Below are 20,896 nucleotides of genomic sequence, written 5' to 3'. Positions count from 1 at the left end.
CACACATACTGTTCTATATATATATATATATATATATATATATATATTATATATATATATATAATGGGAAGGTTTACGAAAATAAACAAAAGATGAAGGCAGGTGGAGTACAAACAAACAAATGTATTAGTATGGCGCTCAGGAATAGAAATAGAACAAGTCTTTTATGTTTCGAGCCTATGCTCTTTGACAGAAAGATACACAGAAAAAAACAAGGAGAGAAAAAAAATGCGTGTAGGAGCTAACGATCCATCATGGCATCCTGACTATATATATCACACAGCTGCATCCTTGTTACACGAGAAAAGCCATTGCCACGAAGACTTACTGAAATGATTCATAATTGCTGCCATGTGATGCCCTTATATGACTTTTAAGCCCGGCCAAGGTTTTACACATTTTATTACATACTAGACAACTGTGCTGGCTGGCAGGCGAAACAGGTGCCACCATATGCACTCTCTTAACATGTCTTTTTAGACCTCCAACTGAGAGGCACACCCTTCCACAATTTACACATATTCTGTTATGAATTTTAATAGCCACAGCCATGCTTGTACCTATGTATGTGTGTATGCATGTAGATTTAGCACTGACACCTGACAATCCATCACTCTTTTAACTCGTTATTTAGCTCCACCCACTCATTCTTACTCTCTCTCACTCTCTCTCTCTCTCTCTCTCTTTTATAAAGTGGGTAGCCATGTAGCTCCTCTACTGTGACTTCTCATCTTCTAACATAATGTTTCCTCTCTCTTTATTACTGTCCCATTCAGTGAAAGGGGATCTTGGTCTTGCTTGCTGCATGGTAACCTCACTAGTGTTGGCGCCATGAATAAAAAGCATGCTGCAAATTGGTAGGTGGAAGGAAGGGTGACCAGCTACAGGAATCATGCCAAAGCAGTCATCGAAACATGATGTAGTCCTTGGAGCCATTAGATTCAGACAAACTATTCTACCTGTGCCAGATGGATGTTCAGTGATGATGGTCACACACACACACACACACACACAGGACATGGTCCCATACAGTTTTCATTTAGCAATTCCTTTCTCTAGAGTGGAAGATGTTTGATCATAGAATGAGTTAAGGCCTAAAACTGTTATGTAAAGCCCAATGAGGTGGCTGTGTGAATGGAGGAGAAGGTATTTGAAGTCACTGGTACCTGTGAAAGATGGAAACCTAGAAAGACATGGAGTAAAGTAATGAAGACACATCTCATGATGCTGAACTTTAAGAAGGAGATGATAGAGGACAGTGATGACTTGTGGCATGCATTGCTGAAGAAGGCTGGTCCATTCACGAAAGCACAACAAAACAAATGTTCAGATGGTGATAGTGATGGAGAGGGGGAGGGGTATAATATCGTATTTGGGTCTTTTGCCAAACAAATCCTTGTTCAATCTCCATTTATAGTCCTCAAACCTCGTTGATATCTTCTTGTCTCTCTCTGTCACTCATCACTCAATCACTCTTTCTCCACTTACCTTCTCTTCTATTCATTGCATCATGCTGCCCATATAACAAGGGATGGAGTTAAACCTATTTCTTCTCAATACCCCACCTACTCCCATTCCTTCCTTGTTACCTCTCTTGTTCCATCAAGATGCCTTTGTACGAAGGCATCTTGACGTCACACTTGAGACACCCCTCCTTTCTTTGTGTCCCTCTCATATTCTCCATCTCCCAGACCATTGTTATTGACATCCATTACTCTCTCATATTAATGCTCATCTCTGTTGCTATCCTTCACTCAATTTCTCTCTCTGGCAAACTTGCTTCCATCACTGTCTTTCTTCCATTACCCTCTCCTCTTCAGTCCCACCACCAACTTACTGTGATTTGCCTCTTCCTCCATTTACTCACTTACCCATGTTGATTTGAAGAAATGGAGGATACCATTGAGCAGTGAGGATTCTTTATCATTACAGAGCACAGAACAATTAATGCTGGTGTCATAATAAAATGCACTCAGTACTGTCTGTAATGTGATTGGTGAATGTGTGGAGATAACAGAGTTGCCCTGGTTTGACTCAAGACAACCTCCCAAGTGCTGGTGCTACCATAAAATGCATTCAGGACACTGTATAATGTGACTGGTATTAGGAGGGGGGGGGCACACTGACATAGAAACCACGTCAAAAAAATCAAATATGTGATTGAGACAGGGTCTCACCATCTCTTGAGGAGGAAGTAACTATGAATAAAAATTCAGACTGTGATGACCCATCAAACTCATGCCAGCATATGAAGCAGAAGTAAATATGATGATGATGATGATGATGACAAATAAATATGCATATGGAAACCAAGTCATCATTGTGAATTGGCTTCACAAATGAAGATTCATGACAAGGGGCCATCTATGACAACATCAGGTTTTCTGATGGTTGAGTCGGTCAATACAGGACAGACTGAACTAATTGCAGCAGCTTCAAAAGAATTTTCAATCCGTATCCACTTGTATTATGGTTCTTCTTCAATCTCATTTTGAGCCCCCCCTCCCCCCGCCATGGCAGCCCTGTATATGGACCCAAAGGAAGAAACAGACAGGTGAACATTACATCATCAAAGCTCATATACAATGTATTAAACAAACATAGGTTTAGCATTGGATAAACAACTAGAGCTTTAGTAACAAGAAGCAATGATAAATCAGGCTAGTTTTGACAAGGTTGACAGCCAGGAATTAAATACTGTTTGTTATTAAATACCATCCTTCACCTTGAGCCATTATGTAAATATCTTCACATCAATAATAGATTACTTAAATTATTCACAAGTAAATCTGTTTCTTAACTACAGCAGGTAGCAGCATTATACAAATATCTTAATACCAGCGATAATTTATTTACATTATTCATAAACAGATCTATGCTTCTTAATATTCAACAGTTAGAAGACCAGGTAAGTGGTCCCTAATGTATCTTTAATGTGAGATTAAAATAATTAGATTCAGCTTTTCCCATAACTTCTGCTATTTAGCCATGAATTATACTTCCATAGCAAGACTAAATCTATGCTTTTTAGTTTTTATAAACATATTATATATAATATGGATGAGGGCATTCATTGTTACTCCATTTCTGCACATTCAAATGTGCAAGTGACTCTTTGCTGCAGGGTATTGTGTGTTGTTTACCCCCATTGTATTTAATGAGAAGTTGTTTTGTCTATTCAATACCCAAGAGCAGAGGATCATGTTTAGGTTTGCGTATGTAGGAAAATAGAAAGAATGAACAGACAGATCAATATTTTGATCTTTGCTGTTTTGTGTGTCTGTAATGATATAGTTTATAACTACTATCAACACATTTATTTGTGAATATGCTGTGTTGATACTTTCATTGGTCCTGTTGTTCTGCTCTCATTTAATTACAACAGCATTACTTAGACAAGTGATGAAGGGATCTGTGACAGAGAAATGAGGGAGAGTGGAAGCATTATAGCAAATTGGGTGAAGGGCCCAGTTCTATACATAAATATTATGATTCCAGAACCTGAGTTTTGCAGAGATAAGTGGGTTTTCTAAGGCACCATATATCACCAAATTATCTAGGTTTTTCCATCATTATCTTGTGGCTCAAAGTCTGAAGGTCTCCCTTCACTGCTTGATCCCAGGTCTTCCTAAGTTTCTGTCTTCCATAAGCTCCATCCACATTAAGCTTTTGAAACTTCTTTATACTGCTGACTTCAACCCTAATCATAACAATCTCCATACGAGAGCAGTCTTCTTTCTTGCACACATCTGATCCTTTTTAGACCCAAATTTTCTCTCAACAAATATGCACTTTGTCATACATACACATTTATATAGCACATCCAGTAGAACATGCTTGTTTCACTTCTGTTTAGTCTTTCCAAGTCTTCTGCATTTAGTGCCCATGTCTTACTACCATATACTGGTGCAGTTCATATACAACCATCATACAATCTGCCTTTTACTCTGAGGGGGCGACTTTTCAGAGTTATGAAGTGAAAGTGTACCATTTTCTATCCATACACACTTCTCACCCCCACTTAATTCTCTTTGATATATCTTCTTGAAATTTGGAACTCCTTACATTTTGCATCTACATGCTGAAAAACATTGGTAAAATTCTTACTTTTTGCTTCTCTCTTTGCTAAGTAAACCTGTTGCCCAGCTTCTCTTCTGGCCGCCTGTCATAATTCTCTGCTGCCCCTATTCTTCCAACTTTTGCAAGCTAGTCTCTTCACTTTTACAGCTCTGACTACTTCCTGGCTCCACCATCACAGCGTCCACGGTTTGGTCGGAAATTTGCATTAGCCACAGATTTGGCTAGGAACCCTTAGCAAGTTGTCCTGCAAAAGCTTCCAGTGGAGCCCTCACCCATGCAATACATCTCTATCTCCCCACACTTCTCATCAAATTTTTTAACTTCTCATAATTTCTGACTGTTCAGGAGATCTTTTAGCTTCCATAGTTTTCTTTTCCTGACTGGTTTGTGTTTCTGAGTCCTTCAAAGTCTAAGTCTGATGTTATTAATCATAAACCCATGCTGTATTATCCGGTCTGCCCCAGGGAAGGACTTTGCATTCACAAGCATCTGTCTACGCTGTTTTCAATGTTGTCCATCTTGTTAATGTGCCCCAACCTCTAACCATCTTTTATGCTCCTTTCACACCCTTGTGAGCCTACCCTTCCACCCCTTCCCAATACTCTGTCTCTATTCTCCTTTCTATCCCCTTGTATCTTGAGGTAACACCCTGACACCTTGTCACCAACATTTTTATCTCTTTCCAGCTATTCCCACCCACCCTTATGTAATGTCGGGTAGCTGTGTATCTCCCCACAAAGCTGTTTCTGACCTTCTATCATTTTTTAGAATCCAAACTCCAAGCATAAAGTCCCCTCCCCTCTACTAAACTCCCACTGAGTGGAGGGGAGGGGGTGTTTTCTGTTTTGTTAGTTACTTGGTGACCACGTGCATAAGGGTTGCCAAAAAAAAAAAAAAGGCACCTGGCATATGCTGTAAAGTGGTCAGCATTAGGAAAGGTACTCGGTCTTAGAAACCATGTCAAAGAAGGCATTGAAACAGGGTACAGTCATTGCATCAGATCCAGTCTAGTCATCTACCCCATGCTAGCATGGAATGTGGGTGTTAAATGTTGATGATCCTGTGTATGTATGTGTGTTTGTGTAAGTGAATGGAAAATTTACATTATCAGCAGAACATGAATTGACATAGATTGCCATGGATATCAATGACTGTCAAAGGATGTGATTTAGGTTTCTATGTATGAGGAAAATGAAAATGAAAATAAAAAAGTTTGATGTCCAAGGAAATTAGCGATTGTTTGTGTCAGTAACAAATACAGATAATCTCTGTGAAATAAACTAAGATTGTTTAGTGCAATGACTGATAAATATTGACCTCATTTGAATGTGTATAATATATGGACATTAAATTATGAAGCAGATGATGATGATGATAATAAATGTATATAAATGGTTGTGCTTGGTTGCACAGACTTACAAATCATTGTAAAGCAATGCCAGTTCATTGCGAGCATTAATCAAGAATGCATTTGTTCGTCCAGGATGGTCAACATCGTGGATTATGGCGGAAATGAGGCAGGAGATTTCATCCATCTGATCAAAGATAGCCTGGAATCACAAAAGAAAGAAATTCTGTACAAATCCTGAAGAATCAGTTTAATACATCGTAATCAAATGTCAGATAACAATAAAAGTATGAAATCTTAATAAGCAGGATTTTGACCATTTCATTGTGTTGTTTCAACTATTTATTGAGATATTTTCAGGACATTATAACATGAAAACTGAATGGAAGCACCATTTTATTATCTTCTATGTTTCAGACACAACAATGATTTCTTTAGAATTTGGACCAAGAACAAAGAGGTGCTTGGGATCACAGATCAGAAGCTTTCAATCTGACGGAAAATGGAACAATATTAACAAGCCTGGCTGTGTGGTTTAGAAGTTTGCTTCCTATCCACATGTGTCTGTGTTCAGTCCCACTGCATGGCACCTCTGGCAAGTGCTTTCTGTTAAAGCCTCAGGCTGACCAAAACTGTGTGAATGGATTTGGTGGGTAAAAACTGAAAGAAGCCCGTTGTGTGAATGTGTGTGTGTATATATAAACACATGTGTGTGTGTATATACATGCATACATACATATATATGTATATGTGTATGTGTGTGTGTAGATAGAGTGATAGATAGCACAAGCTTCCAAACAGTTTCCACCTATCAAATTCACTGATAAAATAGTGACCAGCCAGGGCTAAAGTAGAAGATACGTACCCAAGTGGTTGTGCAGTGGAATTGAACCTGAAACTCTGTGAATGCAAAGCCTATATGATAAATATAACCACTTTTTTAATTGATATTTAAATAAAAATTTACTCAGGAATATGAAATATTTCATTTCAATGACTTTCTACATCTGTAATACATTCACTCTACACTAAAAGATAAAGAGTTATTATTGTCCTCATCACCGTTCAACACCCATCTTCCATGCATGCGTGGGTAGGATGGTTGACAGGAGGCAACCATGTAAAAGACTACCCGCAGGCTATTATGTCTGTTTTGGCAAGGTTTTTTATGGTTGGATGCCCTTCCTAGCATCAACTGCTCCACAGAGTTGACTCAGTGCTTTTTACGTGGCACCATCACAGGTAAGGTCAGTTTGGTATGATACCTCTCTGCTAAAAGATAGAAAGATACATAATTAGATAATCCCTTCTCTAAATGATAATCTAATTTGTTCTATGACTGGTTTTATTTGTGCGGTTAAGAAGTTTGCTTCCCAACCACATGGTCTTCCAGTTCAGTCCCACTGTGTGGTACCTTGGGCAAGCATCTTCTCTACATACACACATACATATATATGTACATATTTGTATGTATGTGCACCAATGCCTTTTGAATAGATTTGGTACACAGGAACTGATAGAAGCCTGTTATATAATATACACACATACATATATGAATGTGTGTGTGTGTGTGTGTGTGTGTAGAGGTGCATATATGTGTGTTTGTGTCTCCTTGTCTTGACAGTGTGTGGAGGTTGTAAATGAGTGTCAACTTCATGTAAGTGGTGTCATTCATTTCCAGTCTTCTATAAAAACATGTCTGGCCAGGTGAGAATATTGTGTCGCTCAAAAACAGGTGAGGTTTCAATTGAGAACAGTTTATGCAAACATGAAGCAATAACAATGATGGTGGCGAGGGTGATGAGGAATGACATGGACAAGAAAGACAAAGAAATGGTCAACCAGAAGAGAGTGTTGAGGAAACAGGACGGCCTTACTTTGTATTTTAGTTGCTCCAAGAAGAAGGCTGCTGCATGAAGAACATCAGTAGCATGAGTAGAGTTATGGTAATAATTGGAAGCATGATATTTGGACTCAATTGTCTGTAACCAGTTCATGAGACACGTTTCACTGACGTTAAGTACTTCACAGGCTCCGAATCGCAATAGTATTTTTAAACCTAAAAATACGAGTGGCCTAAAAGAAGAAAAAAAAAATAGGAAAAAGCAATAGAATTTGGAAGATAGAAACAAAATAGAAAAAAACAGAAATAATAAAAATATGAAAAAATATAAAATACAAAAATTTCAAAAATAAATCTGCAGTTTTATTTTATTTAGTTTTGATACATGTAAATAAATAGAAACATACAAACGCATGCATGCACACACACACACACACACACACACATGCAAACATACACACGCATCCATACGTGCACACACATACATGTGTGTAACTGGTACTTATTTAATCGACTCTGAAAGGATGAAAGGCAAAGTCCACCTCAGCAGAATTTGAACTCAGAACATAACAGCAAACGAAATACTGCTAAGCATTTCGACTGGTGTGCTAATAATTCTGCCAGCTTGCTACTATAAATAATATATTTATTGCACATCCACTGAGGTCACCATGCACTGCTGAATGTGTAACATCAAAGTGCAAGTGTGTTTTAAGAGAAAAACTGTGTATAAGAGGCATCAGAAAGAAGACTGTGCTGGAATGGTCACGGGACGTGTCTGGATGAGGGTAGCTGCATAAAAAGTGCTGATCTGTAAATGTGGAGGGAATCTGTGGAAGGGGTATACTCAGGAATATATGGAACAAAGTGGTGAGAAATGATTTTTAGATGCTGGGCCTCGCAGAGAAGAAGACAAGGAATCAAAGACTTCTGGTGATTGCTTTGATTGGGAGGAAGACAACGCTAAACTATGTAAAATAGTGGTTGACTATACATACAAGCACATACTTTATGGCCATGCCCTTCTCTCTCTCTCTCTCACACACACACAATCTGCCATCTGTCAAAACGTCCCCACTACTCATGTTCCCAATACCCCACCATCCCACCACTCATGACCACCACTCTCTGCAGGACCTTCCATTATCCCTCACATGCCTATCTGCACACTCTCCATGTCCTTACCCATGTCTACCCCACCACTACCTACTACAGTCACCTCTTCCCCATCTGTAACCACCTCCTCTCACACTTGTATATAACATACCCCTCTATCCTCTCTGCACTACTTATATCCCCCACTACCGTTCTATCAGCTCTCTGTCTCTCTTTCCCTCTAACTCTACCCCTTCTTCTTCTCCTTTCTCTTCTTACTGGGGTAGCCAAGTACCTCCCCTACTCGCAAGAGTCTTCAAGGGTCAGGGCTGTCCGCTGCTGACTCCCATCCGCATGTCAAGGATAGATCTTCTTGTCCTGACTGGAGAGATCGATTCCTCAACACTGCATGTCCTGGGCATACCCGTTAGTCAATGGTTTTCTCCGAGGCCCTAAAGGAACTCATAGAAGATGCGACCACATGGGCCTGGGATTCTTTTGTTAGAAACACGGAGGAGTGGGTGGAGCATAATAGAATGTGCAGGGAGTAAACTGTTTCCATTCCAATTTCTTAACCCATCAGTTATCTTTGCACCCACCATATGCATGTGATTTTACATGGTTATGCATGAACATGTACACAGGGTAAAGATGTACATGACGAAGACGGCCTCTAAACACATGAATACAACTTTATACTCAGACAGAAAGGAAACTTCTCAATGCAGGCAAAGCTGTGTGGTTAAGAATCTTGCTTCCAAACCACAAGGTTTTGTGTTCAGTTCCATTGTGCAGCACCGTGGGCAAGTATCGTCCATCAAAGCCTTGTGAGTAGGTTTGGCAGATGGAAACTAAAAGAAGCCTGTAATATATGTGCTTTTGTGTGTGTGTGTGTGTGTGTGGGTGTGTGTGCGTGTGTGTGTGTGTGTGTGTGGGTGTGTGTGTGTGTGTGCACATGTACCTCTTCATGTTGACATTGCATGTTAGTTGTAAGTGAGTGTCCTTCAATTCCAATCATCCATGGAAAACATGTCCATTCACAAAGAAATATCACCTTGCATGGAAACAGTTGAGGGTTGGCAACAGGAAGGACATCTGACCATAGGAAAATTTGTCTCAATGAATTCTGTCTGGCCCATGCAAACAGCATTAAATGATGACGATGATGACAGTGATGGCAATGATGATGATGATGATTATGATGACAACGACGATGATGATGATGATGAAGTTTATGGTGATTATGACACATGCTTATACACAAGCATATATGCAATATGTAGACGTATGCAATGATGATGGCTTGTGAACACATGCAAATAATGTTATACATACACACAAATTACACACGCAAGCGTATACAATGCATAGATGCATACATCGATATACAGGTATGCAACTGCATATGCATTGATGAAATGCAGCAGTTGATACAAATGTACTAAGTTGCAATCATATACAGAAAGAAGTTTTAAGGAGACATGCGGATTAATGGAATAACATACATCAATGATGTATTAGAGAGATAGATAAGATGAAACTAAACTAAAACAATTGCTTATATCAAAACTATAATCCTAATGGTATTTTTCTAAATAAAATAAGGAAGAAGGAGCAGTGAAACCAGTGCTGATGGTATGTGGGTTTTCACTGGTAGGGTGTATGGAGGAGGGTGTAGGGAAGCCAGGGTGGGGTGGAGTTGGGGGTTGGGTTAGCATTTCTGTGTACTGAAAGTTCTGTGTTAGCAATAAGAAATGAGTTCAGAATGTTTGTTAAGTAGATTAAGTTGAGAGAAGTGAATCTCAATTTTGAGATAAGCAAAGCTGGTTTGGCTTGATATTGTGGGTGCATGGCTTAGTAAATAATAAGATATACCAGGCAACATTGTATTCAAAGTCTATTGAAATCCTTCATAGATGAGGAATGTGACAAAAGTGAAGATGCATATTTTTACTATTGGAATTCTGGAATGAGTCCATGTGGTGAAGGAACTAGTTGAGTCCATATATGTGTGGAAAGAAGAATTGGTGTAAATAATGGAGAGAATCTAAGTTGGTGTTTGTAGGGTTTTTACTTTAGAGAGGTCAGAGATGGACACTCATACACACACACAAATGGTGCTGATAGTTATGTGCATAAATAGGAATTATGGGCTAAATTGTGCAAGAATGAGTATTGTCATCATTATCATCATTGTCTTTTAAAATCTGTCATTGATGCTGGCATGAATCAGATGTTTTTGACAAAATCTGTGTTGTGCTCCAGTGCCTGCTTTGGCAAGGTTCCTTGCCTAACAGACATGCCTATCTGTCTATCTATTTATCAAATGCAGTTCTATATTTAAGAGATGAGGAATTATGTACATTATTTACATTATTTACACTTGATGGATATTTGTCCTCATCTTGCTTGTTGTTAACACAATGTTTCGGCTGATATACACTCCAGCCTTCATCAGGTGTCTTGGGGAAATTTCGAACCTGGGTTCTCATTCCTAAGGTATTTTTCGATGTTATTTTTAGATCTTGTTGTTTAGGAATGAGAACCCAGGTTCAAAATTTCCCCAAGACACCTGATAAAGGCTGGAGGGTATATCAGCCGAAATGTTGTGTTAACAACAAACAAGATGAGGACAAATATCCATCAAATGTAAATAATGTACATAATTCCTCATCTCTTAAATACAGAACTGAGTTTTTTTTTTATTTAATTTTGTTGAATCATATCAGGAGCAGTATTGGAAATATTTTAATAAAAGAAAACTGGCAGATTTCAAAAAAGAGTATGAAAAGCACTCATCTAAAGCAATAATGTAACATATTCATTGAGGGTCAATTCAGGTTTTTAAATTTTCAAGATAGGATGTGAACTCAATTATTAAGAATAATTCACTAAACTATGTCCGGGTTATGTAACCAAGCAAATTTTATATAAATGATGTGATTTATTCAGGTAACATTTTGGTTGGCAGATGAACATTTCTTATGCTTAGCTTCATTTTAAAGATAATGATCTACTTGTAGTGGAATGGTGAACAAAGTTTACCTTGTCTTTGAGAGGTGAATAATATTTCATTTTCTATCAAGAAGTCCCTTTCTGTTTTTTTACTTTTACTTTTAATTTTGTTTATAGTTGTTTATAGATTTTAAAATTGTTTACACAAATCTGTTCATAGTGAAAGTGAAGTCAGAAGCAGCAGTAGTATTAGTAGTAGTAGTAGTAGTAGTAGTAGTAGTAGTAGAATAAAGTCTATTGAAAATCAATAATTATTGATTTTAAATATTGATTTTTAAAAGGCAGAATGAGATTAAATATATATATATATACATACATATATATACATATATATGTAGATATACACACATACATACGAGCATACACACACACACACATTTGGTTGATAAGAAAGTTCTGCTCCATTTTTGACACAATCACTTGGAAGATACTTTTCCAATACTTACAGCAGAATATGCATCAACTTTGACGTTCTAATGTTTGATTGTTTGTTTTTTTGCCTTCTTTGCAGATTATTTTATACCAAAATGGCTAAATTTGTATTGATTTTACCCTTTTAAAATGAGTTCAGATTAGACCCATATCAGATACTGCATGCTGTATGAATTCAGTAGGGGCTCTTCAGCAAAGGAAGCAGCAAGAAGTATTTGTTCTGTCTATAGAAACAAAGTTTTAAGTGTCTACACATGCTGATTTTGGTTCCCCAAATTCGTTTGGGAAAGTTTTTTTTTGTAGATTTCCCTCCATCTGGATGATCAAGATCTATTGTTATGGAGCTTCTGAAAATTGTAGTTGAGGAAAATCCAAAGCAAACTGCACAAGGGTTAACAGAACAGTTCAATTCAAGTCACATTTTGGCCACACAAACTAGGAAAAATGTTCAAATTTGGTCACTGAGTTCCTCATCACCTGACTGCTTCACAGTTTAATCAAAGATTTGTTCAGTGCTCCTCATTGAAGAGTAGACTTACAACAGAAACTTTTCCGGATAGAGTCATCACGAGTGATAGAAGATAATGTGTTCTCTATAATCATCTCCTATGAAAACAACAATGAATAGCACCCAGTGAGAAAGGGAGAGTCTATCCTGAAGCCAGGACAGCATTGGAAAAACGTTATGTTCAGTGTTTGTTGGAAGATGAAGCATATTGGATGCCATAAAGTGCTAAACCAAAACAAGCAGTTAATTTGGAATATTGTTGTCAATTGGAAGAATTGCACAACACTTTGCAGAAAAAGTGCTCATCACAGGTCATTTGTAAAGTGATGTTGCATTTATATTATGGAATATGAACGTTTTAAGTCATCTTGCTTACTTGCGTGACGTTGCACCATCTGAACATCATGGTTTCAGATCACGGTACCATTATTCAGAAGGAAAACATTTCATTAATTGTGAAGAGATATTGAGCATTTTTTGCTTTGAAACCTGAAGTATTTTATGCCAAAGGGATTAACAACTTGCTAGATAGATAGGATTATTAACAATGAAGGAAAGTATTATCTTGATTAAATATCTCAGTTAAAACCAAAGAAGTATTTGTTTCTTTTCCATCCTGAAATGCAGCAAGATTTTCTTTCTCATCTGACTCACACACATGCACACATGCATATGCATGCATATACATGCATGTGCATGCACATACATACACACATGTGTGACAGAGGCTTTGGATTTTTTGCTCAGTTGTGTTCATCAAATTGATGAAAGCAAAACAATTGAATCTTTGAAGCCAATGTCAATTTTTTCTTCGTAAAAATAAATGTGATTGTCTATTTCAGTGCAGCATAAAGTGAGGCTTCAACTAATGTGGTTTTACTGTTTATATATATATATATTTAAAATTAACATGTATATGGGTGTATATATGTATGTACATGTATGTGTGTATATATAATCAACATCATTTAACATCCCTTTTTCCATAGATATACACACAGAAATAAGGACACATGTATGTGCATGTTTATACATACATACATACATACAATACATACATTATATACATACATACATACATACATACATACATACATAAATACATACATTATATATATAGAGAGGGATGGCCATAAGTTGCTTTACCCAGTTCTAATAATAATAAACACAATTTTCTTCCAAATGATGTAACTTTTATTTAGTCGTCATACAATTAAAATTTCAAGACAAAAACAAGATAACACTTATATTGTATCTTCAAAGCGTTGTCCTTTAGAATCAATACACAACTGGATTCTTCTCTGGATGGAGTGGCAGATTTGCCAACACAAGTCCTTATCATTGTCTAGGGTTACAAATTCTGCAATAATGCTTTCCCTCAACTCAGGTATTGTCTGAACATCTTGTGAGTAGATGCGTTCCTTCAGAATACCCCACATTGAGTAATCACTGGGACTCAGGTCTGGTGATCATGGAGGCTATTCAATGGTTCCTCTCCTGCCGATCCACATCTCAAAAGTGTCATCCAAGAAGTCGTGTGCATTTCTGCCACAAGGTGGAGCACCATCCGGCATCCAGATGTCATTGTCTGTGTCAAGCTGAGGTATGGTGAAATCATGTAGTATGTCAAGATATAGGTGAGAATTGACCATTCCATCGAAGATGTAGGGATCCAAAACACTGGTTGAACAAATTCCTCCCCACACAGAAATTCCTTGGGAAAGGTTGTTGGTCTCCCATAGCAGATGAGGGTTCTCAGTGGAGTAGTACACAGCATTGGGTAAATTAACATAACCATTCAACTTAAATGAAGCTTCACCAACCCAAATTATTCTGTCCCTGATATCAATGTCCTCATGCAGTTGTTGCTGCAGCCATTCACAAAATTCTACACATCTGTCATAATCGTCATCATACATTTGATGGAGCAAACGAGGCTGCCAAATTTTCAATTGAATGACTTTCATTATTCTCCGTAAACTTGTGCATGGTATATGCAAATGCAAACTCGCATGAACTGCAGATGTTGATGGCACATTCTGAGAGAAAGTCCTAACATTTTTTGTATTTTCATCAGTATTCACATTCTTCAAGTGCTCACTTCTTTTCTTGTCAGAACCAGTCTTGTGAAACTTAGCCAAAGCATTGATTGTCATGATGGAGGAATGCCATCAGGAAATTCTTGCACAGATGCTGCAGTTGTAGCCGTTGAATTTTTATTGTATTCCAACTACACTGCTCTACTATGAGGATTCGTTGGTGAAGAGTTAATTGTCATGCCATGCCAATATCGGCAACAACCATGAACAGAATGACATAAGAAAGCTAGCTTAAAGATGATAAAGTGGTAAAGGGGGAAAAAAAAGCACAAATGTCATTCTGTTAGAAGATTTAATTTGAAGATACGATGTAATTGTTACCATGTTTCTGTTTTAAAATCATTTGGATATTTGTGTAAAACGACTTATGGCCATCCCTACATATATATATATATATATATATATATATATATATATATATATGTATGTATATATATGTATGTATATATATATATATATATATATATGTATATATATATGTATGTATCTACATATATGTATATCTATCTATATATATATATGGTGTGTGTGTGTGTGTGTGTATATATATATATATATATATATATATATACCGTAGATCCTCGAGTATAGTCTGCCCTTGTGTATAATACACACCCCTTCTCTAAATTGAGTCAAGGAGGTCTATATAACGTCCTTGGTTTGTAAAACTGTATATGGTAATGTCCTTTATTATTATTGTACATATAACATAATGCAAATGTGTAGTCTTTTTGTGCATTTTGTTTGCAGAAAATAAAGAAATAACAGTAATAACGTTTAATAAATGTTGCTTACTGCAAGTTATGGATGATTCATTTATGACTTCATTGCTTTCAGGCTTAGCTTAAGGTACTTTTGTGCCTGGCATCACAAGATGCATCTGAATAAACATTGCCAGACAACAAATAGAGACTCGGACACTGCTTAGAAAATAATTCTCATTTTTAACCTCGTATATAGTATGCACTAGGGATTTTGACCTTTAAATTTTGGGAAAAAATGCGGATTATACTCGAGGATTTACAGTATATATATATATCGTCAGTAGTTCAAATATCCAAAAATTGGATGTATATATATATATATATATATATACACACGGTATATATATATTGTCAGTAGTTCAAATATTCTAAAACAGAAGTTCCTAACTTGGGGTTCACAGAGCCCTGGTAGTCCACAAACTAAATTTCAAAATTTCATATATATATATATATATATATATATATATATATATATACATAAGGATAAGTATATTAAAAGAGGTCTGTGGGAAAACTCATTTAAATGAAAGGGTTGGGAACCACTACTCTAAAGCATTAGAGCAGTAATATATCTTTTAGGAAATTACATGTTATGGCTGGTGATAAAGTGACCATTGGTTTCACACCTACAAAGCACTTAACAATATCGGTGAATCATCAGACTCAAATGGCCAAATGTGTATAACTTCTCCCCAACCGGATGAAAAATACTTCATTGTCAGTTAGTTTTGTAAACAAAAAATATTAGTCTATGCAGCAGTACTGCATGGACAAATATATCCCTTATATTGACTGTGACAGGTGATATTCGAAGGAGCTGTGGCATGCCTTTCCAATTAATGGGGAATTCTAAATTTGCAGAAGGAAACATTTTAGATTAGGGCATTGGCTAAATACTTCCTTCTTGGAGTTTAAAAAGGTCCCCAGGTTGAGGAAGGTTTTCTAGGATTCTTGCTCTCTCTGTCAAGCAGAAATTACATTGTTTGTTCCAATTTATATATGTCCAAAGTTGGTCAAGGAACTTCCATTTAATTATGTATGGGATTGCTTAAACAGGGTGCAGCTAAAACGACATATTTTTGTGTCTGTGTATTGGATGTGCTACAATAGCCGATGCTTGTTTCATTAACTTAGGATCTGATATCATTGCTCATGTTGCTGGAGTCACTGCTGATGCTTATATTCCTATATGTGATTCTGGTGGTTCCATTGTTGCTGGTCTAGCAGCTATTTCTGACTGCAAAGTTGGTGTAGCTGCTGCTGTCATAACTGTTGGTATCGTGTCTACTTCTTGATGTGCTGCTGCTGCACTGCTATTGCTGTTACCATTGTTGTCATTGCTGTTGTTGCCAGTGGATATACCACTGCTGCTTGGGCTGTTACTCTGGCTGTCAGTGCCAGCTACCAGCTCAGCCTTAAACACAAACCCTCAGTTTCACATCACCCCACCCCCTGCCACTGGGCATCTACACGAGTATCTTACCCCTGCTTGCCCCGCCTGTAACACCTCTGCACAGACAAATATTTTTTGGTTACAAAACTAATTGACCAAGAAGTATTTCTTCCTCCAGTTGTGGAGAGGTTATGCACCTTTAGCCACTTTTAAGAGGCATCAGATGTGGTGTGCAAAAGAGACGAATATGATGATATGGTCATGTGATGCATATGGAAGAGGACAGATGTGTAAAGAAGTGTCGATCTCTAACTGTGGAAGAAACCTGTGACAGAGGTAGACCCAAGAAGACATGGGATGAGGTGGTGAAGCATGATCTTCAAATGTTGGGCCTTACAGAGGCAATGACAAGTAACCAAGACCTTGGCAATATGCTGTGCTTGAGAAGACTTGTTAAGCCAAGTAGAACCATAGTCATAGCCATTGCCAGTGCCATGCAAATGGCACCTGTGCCAGTGGCCCATAAACGCACCCATTACACTCTTGGAGTGGTCAGCATTAGGAAGGGCATCCAGCTATAGAAACCGTGCCAAATCAAACTGGAACCTTGTGCAGCTCTCCAGCTTACCAGAACCAGTCAAACTGTCTAATCCATGCCAGCATGAAAAGTGGACATTAAATGAATGTGATGAAGATGATGATGATGATATATATATATATATTTCATAAATATTCGTATATATAGTTACTTATATATATATAAATATATATATACAGTAACACACACTCAAACATATTTATCTATAAATATATATATGTCATCATCATCATCATCATCATCATCATCATTATCATCATTTAACATCTATTTTCCATGGTGGCATCGACCACATTCGGATGGTGCTTATTGCGTGCCACCAGCACAGGAGCCAGTCAAGCGGCATTGGCATCAGCCACAACTACAATTATGCATATATATATACAGCCACAACTACAATTATACATATATATATATATATATATTGGCCTGCTGACTTAGCCAGCAGGGTGGCATCATTTGAAGGCTAAAACAATGCAAAGTGCATTGTGACCAGCGATGTGTAGCAACATCTATTAGCCTGGTTGGTCATGGTGATCACGATGATATATATATATATATATATGCATATGCATATATATATATATATATGTATGTATGTATGTATGTATGTATGTATATATATATATACATATATATATGCATATATATATGTCCGTATACATATATGCACATATATATATATATAATATATATATATATATATATATATATATATATAATATATATATATGCATATATATTTTTTACACCCACACACACTGATACACATACATAGACATAAACAAGTACAAAATAACATTTTAACATGTAGCTGAAGCATACAAAAGTATGCTTAAGTATGCTTACTGATGCACACATTAAACAACTACCTCCACATGCACACACATGAGCCGACGTTCGTAAACATCGACACACTGACACATGTTATGTAATCCTACATGTGTGTACATGTGATGCTGTTGTTACTTCTTTAGCAGCGAAAGTAGGAGTGTTGTTGCCATTATTGCAGAGTTCTTGTAGCTGTTCTTATTCAAATCCTTATCTGCCGTTGCTGCAGTTGCTGTTGTTGTTGTTGCTGTTGTTGTTATTCTTGGTGTTGTTATTGTTGCTATTGTTGTTGTTGTTTGTGTTAAATCTATATTGGTTGTTATTGTGTTAGCTTTCTCTTCTTATAATCTTCCCACAATGCAATTGAATACTGCTGCTAATCTATCTTTAAGTGCACTGCGTGCAACCATGGCATGCAGAAAACCTAGTAAATAAATATGTATACACACACACACATGCATGCATGCTACACATGCACACAAATGCACATATGTAAATGTAAATATGTATCCAAATGTTCAGACTAACAAAAGCCTGTGCATGCATACATGTTATCTCAAGCAAACAAATTCATGCACACATGTACACCCACATACATAAACATGTATACACAGGCCTATATGCATGCATACATACATACATACATACATATATATATATATTTATATAATCATATTTACAGTTACACACACACACACACACAAACACATACACACACACATACAAACACATGGGTAGATATCAAATTTCCAATTAGTTACAATGTCATATAGAATATATTTCAGTAATTCTCTCAGAAATGATTATACAGATGGAAGAATATTTTTCTTATCAATTATGGTTTTAGATCTTAGCATTATTCTTTATCTTACATTCAAGGATACCTATATATATATATATATATATATATATATATATATATATATATATATATATATATATATGCATATATATATCTGTACCTATGGTATGCACACACACACACACACATACACACACACACACACAAGCATACATGCCCATACATGTAAAGATATATATATATATATATATATATATATATAATATATATATTTATATATATACACATACTTATATATACATACATTTGTATAAATATATATATATATATATACATACATATATACATACACATACATACATACATACATGTATATGAATATAACTATTTATAAATATATATATATACATACATACATACATACATATATATATATAAGTATATACATACACACATAGTATACATATATGTATATATAAAAGTATATATATATGTATATCTATCTATCTATCTATCTATATATATATATATATCATTGCTATTATTAGTCTCATGATAACAAAGTATTCAAATGGTTGCATGCCAGAGATAGAGACTCCAATCCAGTAATCATCAGGAATGACCAAAAAGAAAAGAGTATGGCCATACTCTGATAACTAAGCCAAAGTCACTACATGCGTGCTCTAAACAGTTGATGAACCTTGCTAGGGGCACTAGGTCTGTGGGAAGACCGTTCTTATGACACAAGGATGTTTGCAAAAAGGACATGAAGGCCTGCGACATCAATATTAGCAACTGGGAAGCAGTTGCCAGCAACCGTGGAGATTGGCGACGTACCGTAAAAGAGGGAACACAAAGGAGTGACATAGAGGGAGAGGAGAAATGGAAAGACAAGAAAAGACGTCAACAAGAAACTATGACATTACAACCAGCCAGGCAAAGTCTTCACTACATTTGCGGCACCTGCCAGAGGAAGAGTTTGTCCAGGATAGGATTACACAACCACAGCAGGAGATGTATTAAGACATGAAATGTAAAAGCCAGACTAAATTATTTTATGCACAATTCCATTGTCTCCCGAGACAAAAAGGATGCCAACAAAAAAAAAATTATATATATATATATGTTTCTAATGCATGTACACATATGTTTATGGCATTCACACAGACAAGCACACAAACACATATACATACATATATATATATATATTTATGCAAACACATATGGTTAGATTTTTTAATATTTTTATAGTTTCATATCTCTTCTATTCATAGGTAATATGTACTGACATCAATTTAATCAACTAACACCTTCCCCACAAATTTAGGAACAGGTAGCAATAGTTGAAGAAATTGTTATAATAATTATTATTATTGGGTCTTTCAAAGCATACACATCTGTATTTATTTCTCTCCAAAGGCAGACCATATTTATTGAATTATGTAATTAATTTTTGGTTGTAGTATTTGCTAAATAGGATCATAATACTCTGAAAAAATCCTGCCCCTGATATTTGGAGGAGGAGTACAAAAGTGAAAAGGTTTGTTTTCTCTTATTTAATTTAGATACTTGACATTTTCACTTTCAAAGTGGTCACAAAACGCATTTAGAATATGCAACAAAACATTTCAATAGCTAGTGAGGTAAAAACAACACAGAAACAATGTACACAACTGAACACAAAAAGCAAAAATAAATATTTAAAGGAATACATAGAAATATTTCAAACATTCTAACAGGCAATTTTGACGATAGTGATAAATATAACAACAACAACAATGGTAACATTTGCATTTAAAATTTTTCCCATAATAGCTGTGTTAAAGTTACCCTTGCTTCAATTACATTATAAACAGAACCAATAAATTTTTTAGATTTAACACAACTCCAAGGAAAAGAAAAGAGTTTGGAGAATTTTGTAAGATCAAAAAGCATTTCTTTGATTTCTTTGCTATAAGATCTAATCCAAATAAGAGAAATAGAAAAATTATATAGCTGTGTTCTAGCAAAAATAGAATTCTCACAACAAAAATTATAAAGACATTTCAGGATATATCAGGAAGAAATCCTTTCAGTTGAAAAAGCAAG

The 20,896-nt window shown here is 36.3% G+C and overlaps 1 protein-coding gene across 3 annotated transcripts in view; it reads right to left on the bottom strand.

Moving 5' to 3' along the window:
- The window catches only part of LOC115215564 (high affinity cAMP-specific and IBMX-insensitive 3',5'-cyclic phosphodiesterase 8B-like), a 529,283-nt gene that overhangs the window by 35,223 nt on the left and 473,164 nt on the right, over positions 1-20,896 (bottom strand). For all 3 annotated transcript variants that reach the window (XM_036505860.1, XM_029784763.2, XM_029784764.2), the window contains 2 exons: positions 7,306-7,504; positions 5,500-5,630 (listed from right to left, as the gene is read on the bottom strand). In XM_036505860.1, coding sequence (XP_036361753.1) covers positions 5,500-5,630; positions 7,306-7,504 — 330 coding nt within the window. The remainder of the gene's footprint in view (positions 1-5,499; positions 5,631-7,305; positions 7,505-20,896) is intronic.

Source organism: Octopus sinensis, linkage group LG9 (genome assembly GCF_006345805.1).
Source record: "Octopus sinensis linkage group LG9, ASM634580v1, whole genome shotgun sequence".
In the NCBI taxonomy this organism is placed as follows: Eukaryota; Metazoa; Mollusca; class Cephalopoda; order Octopoda; family Octopodidae; genus Octopus; species Octopus sinensis.
Note: the sequence above shows the minus strand (reverse complement) of the source record. Positions and strands in the feature narration are given on the sequence as shown.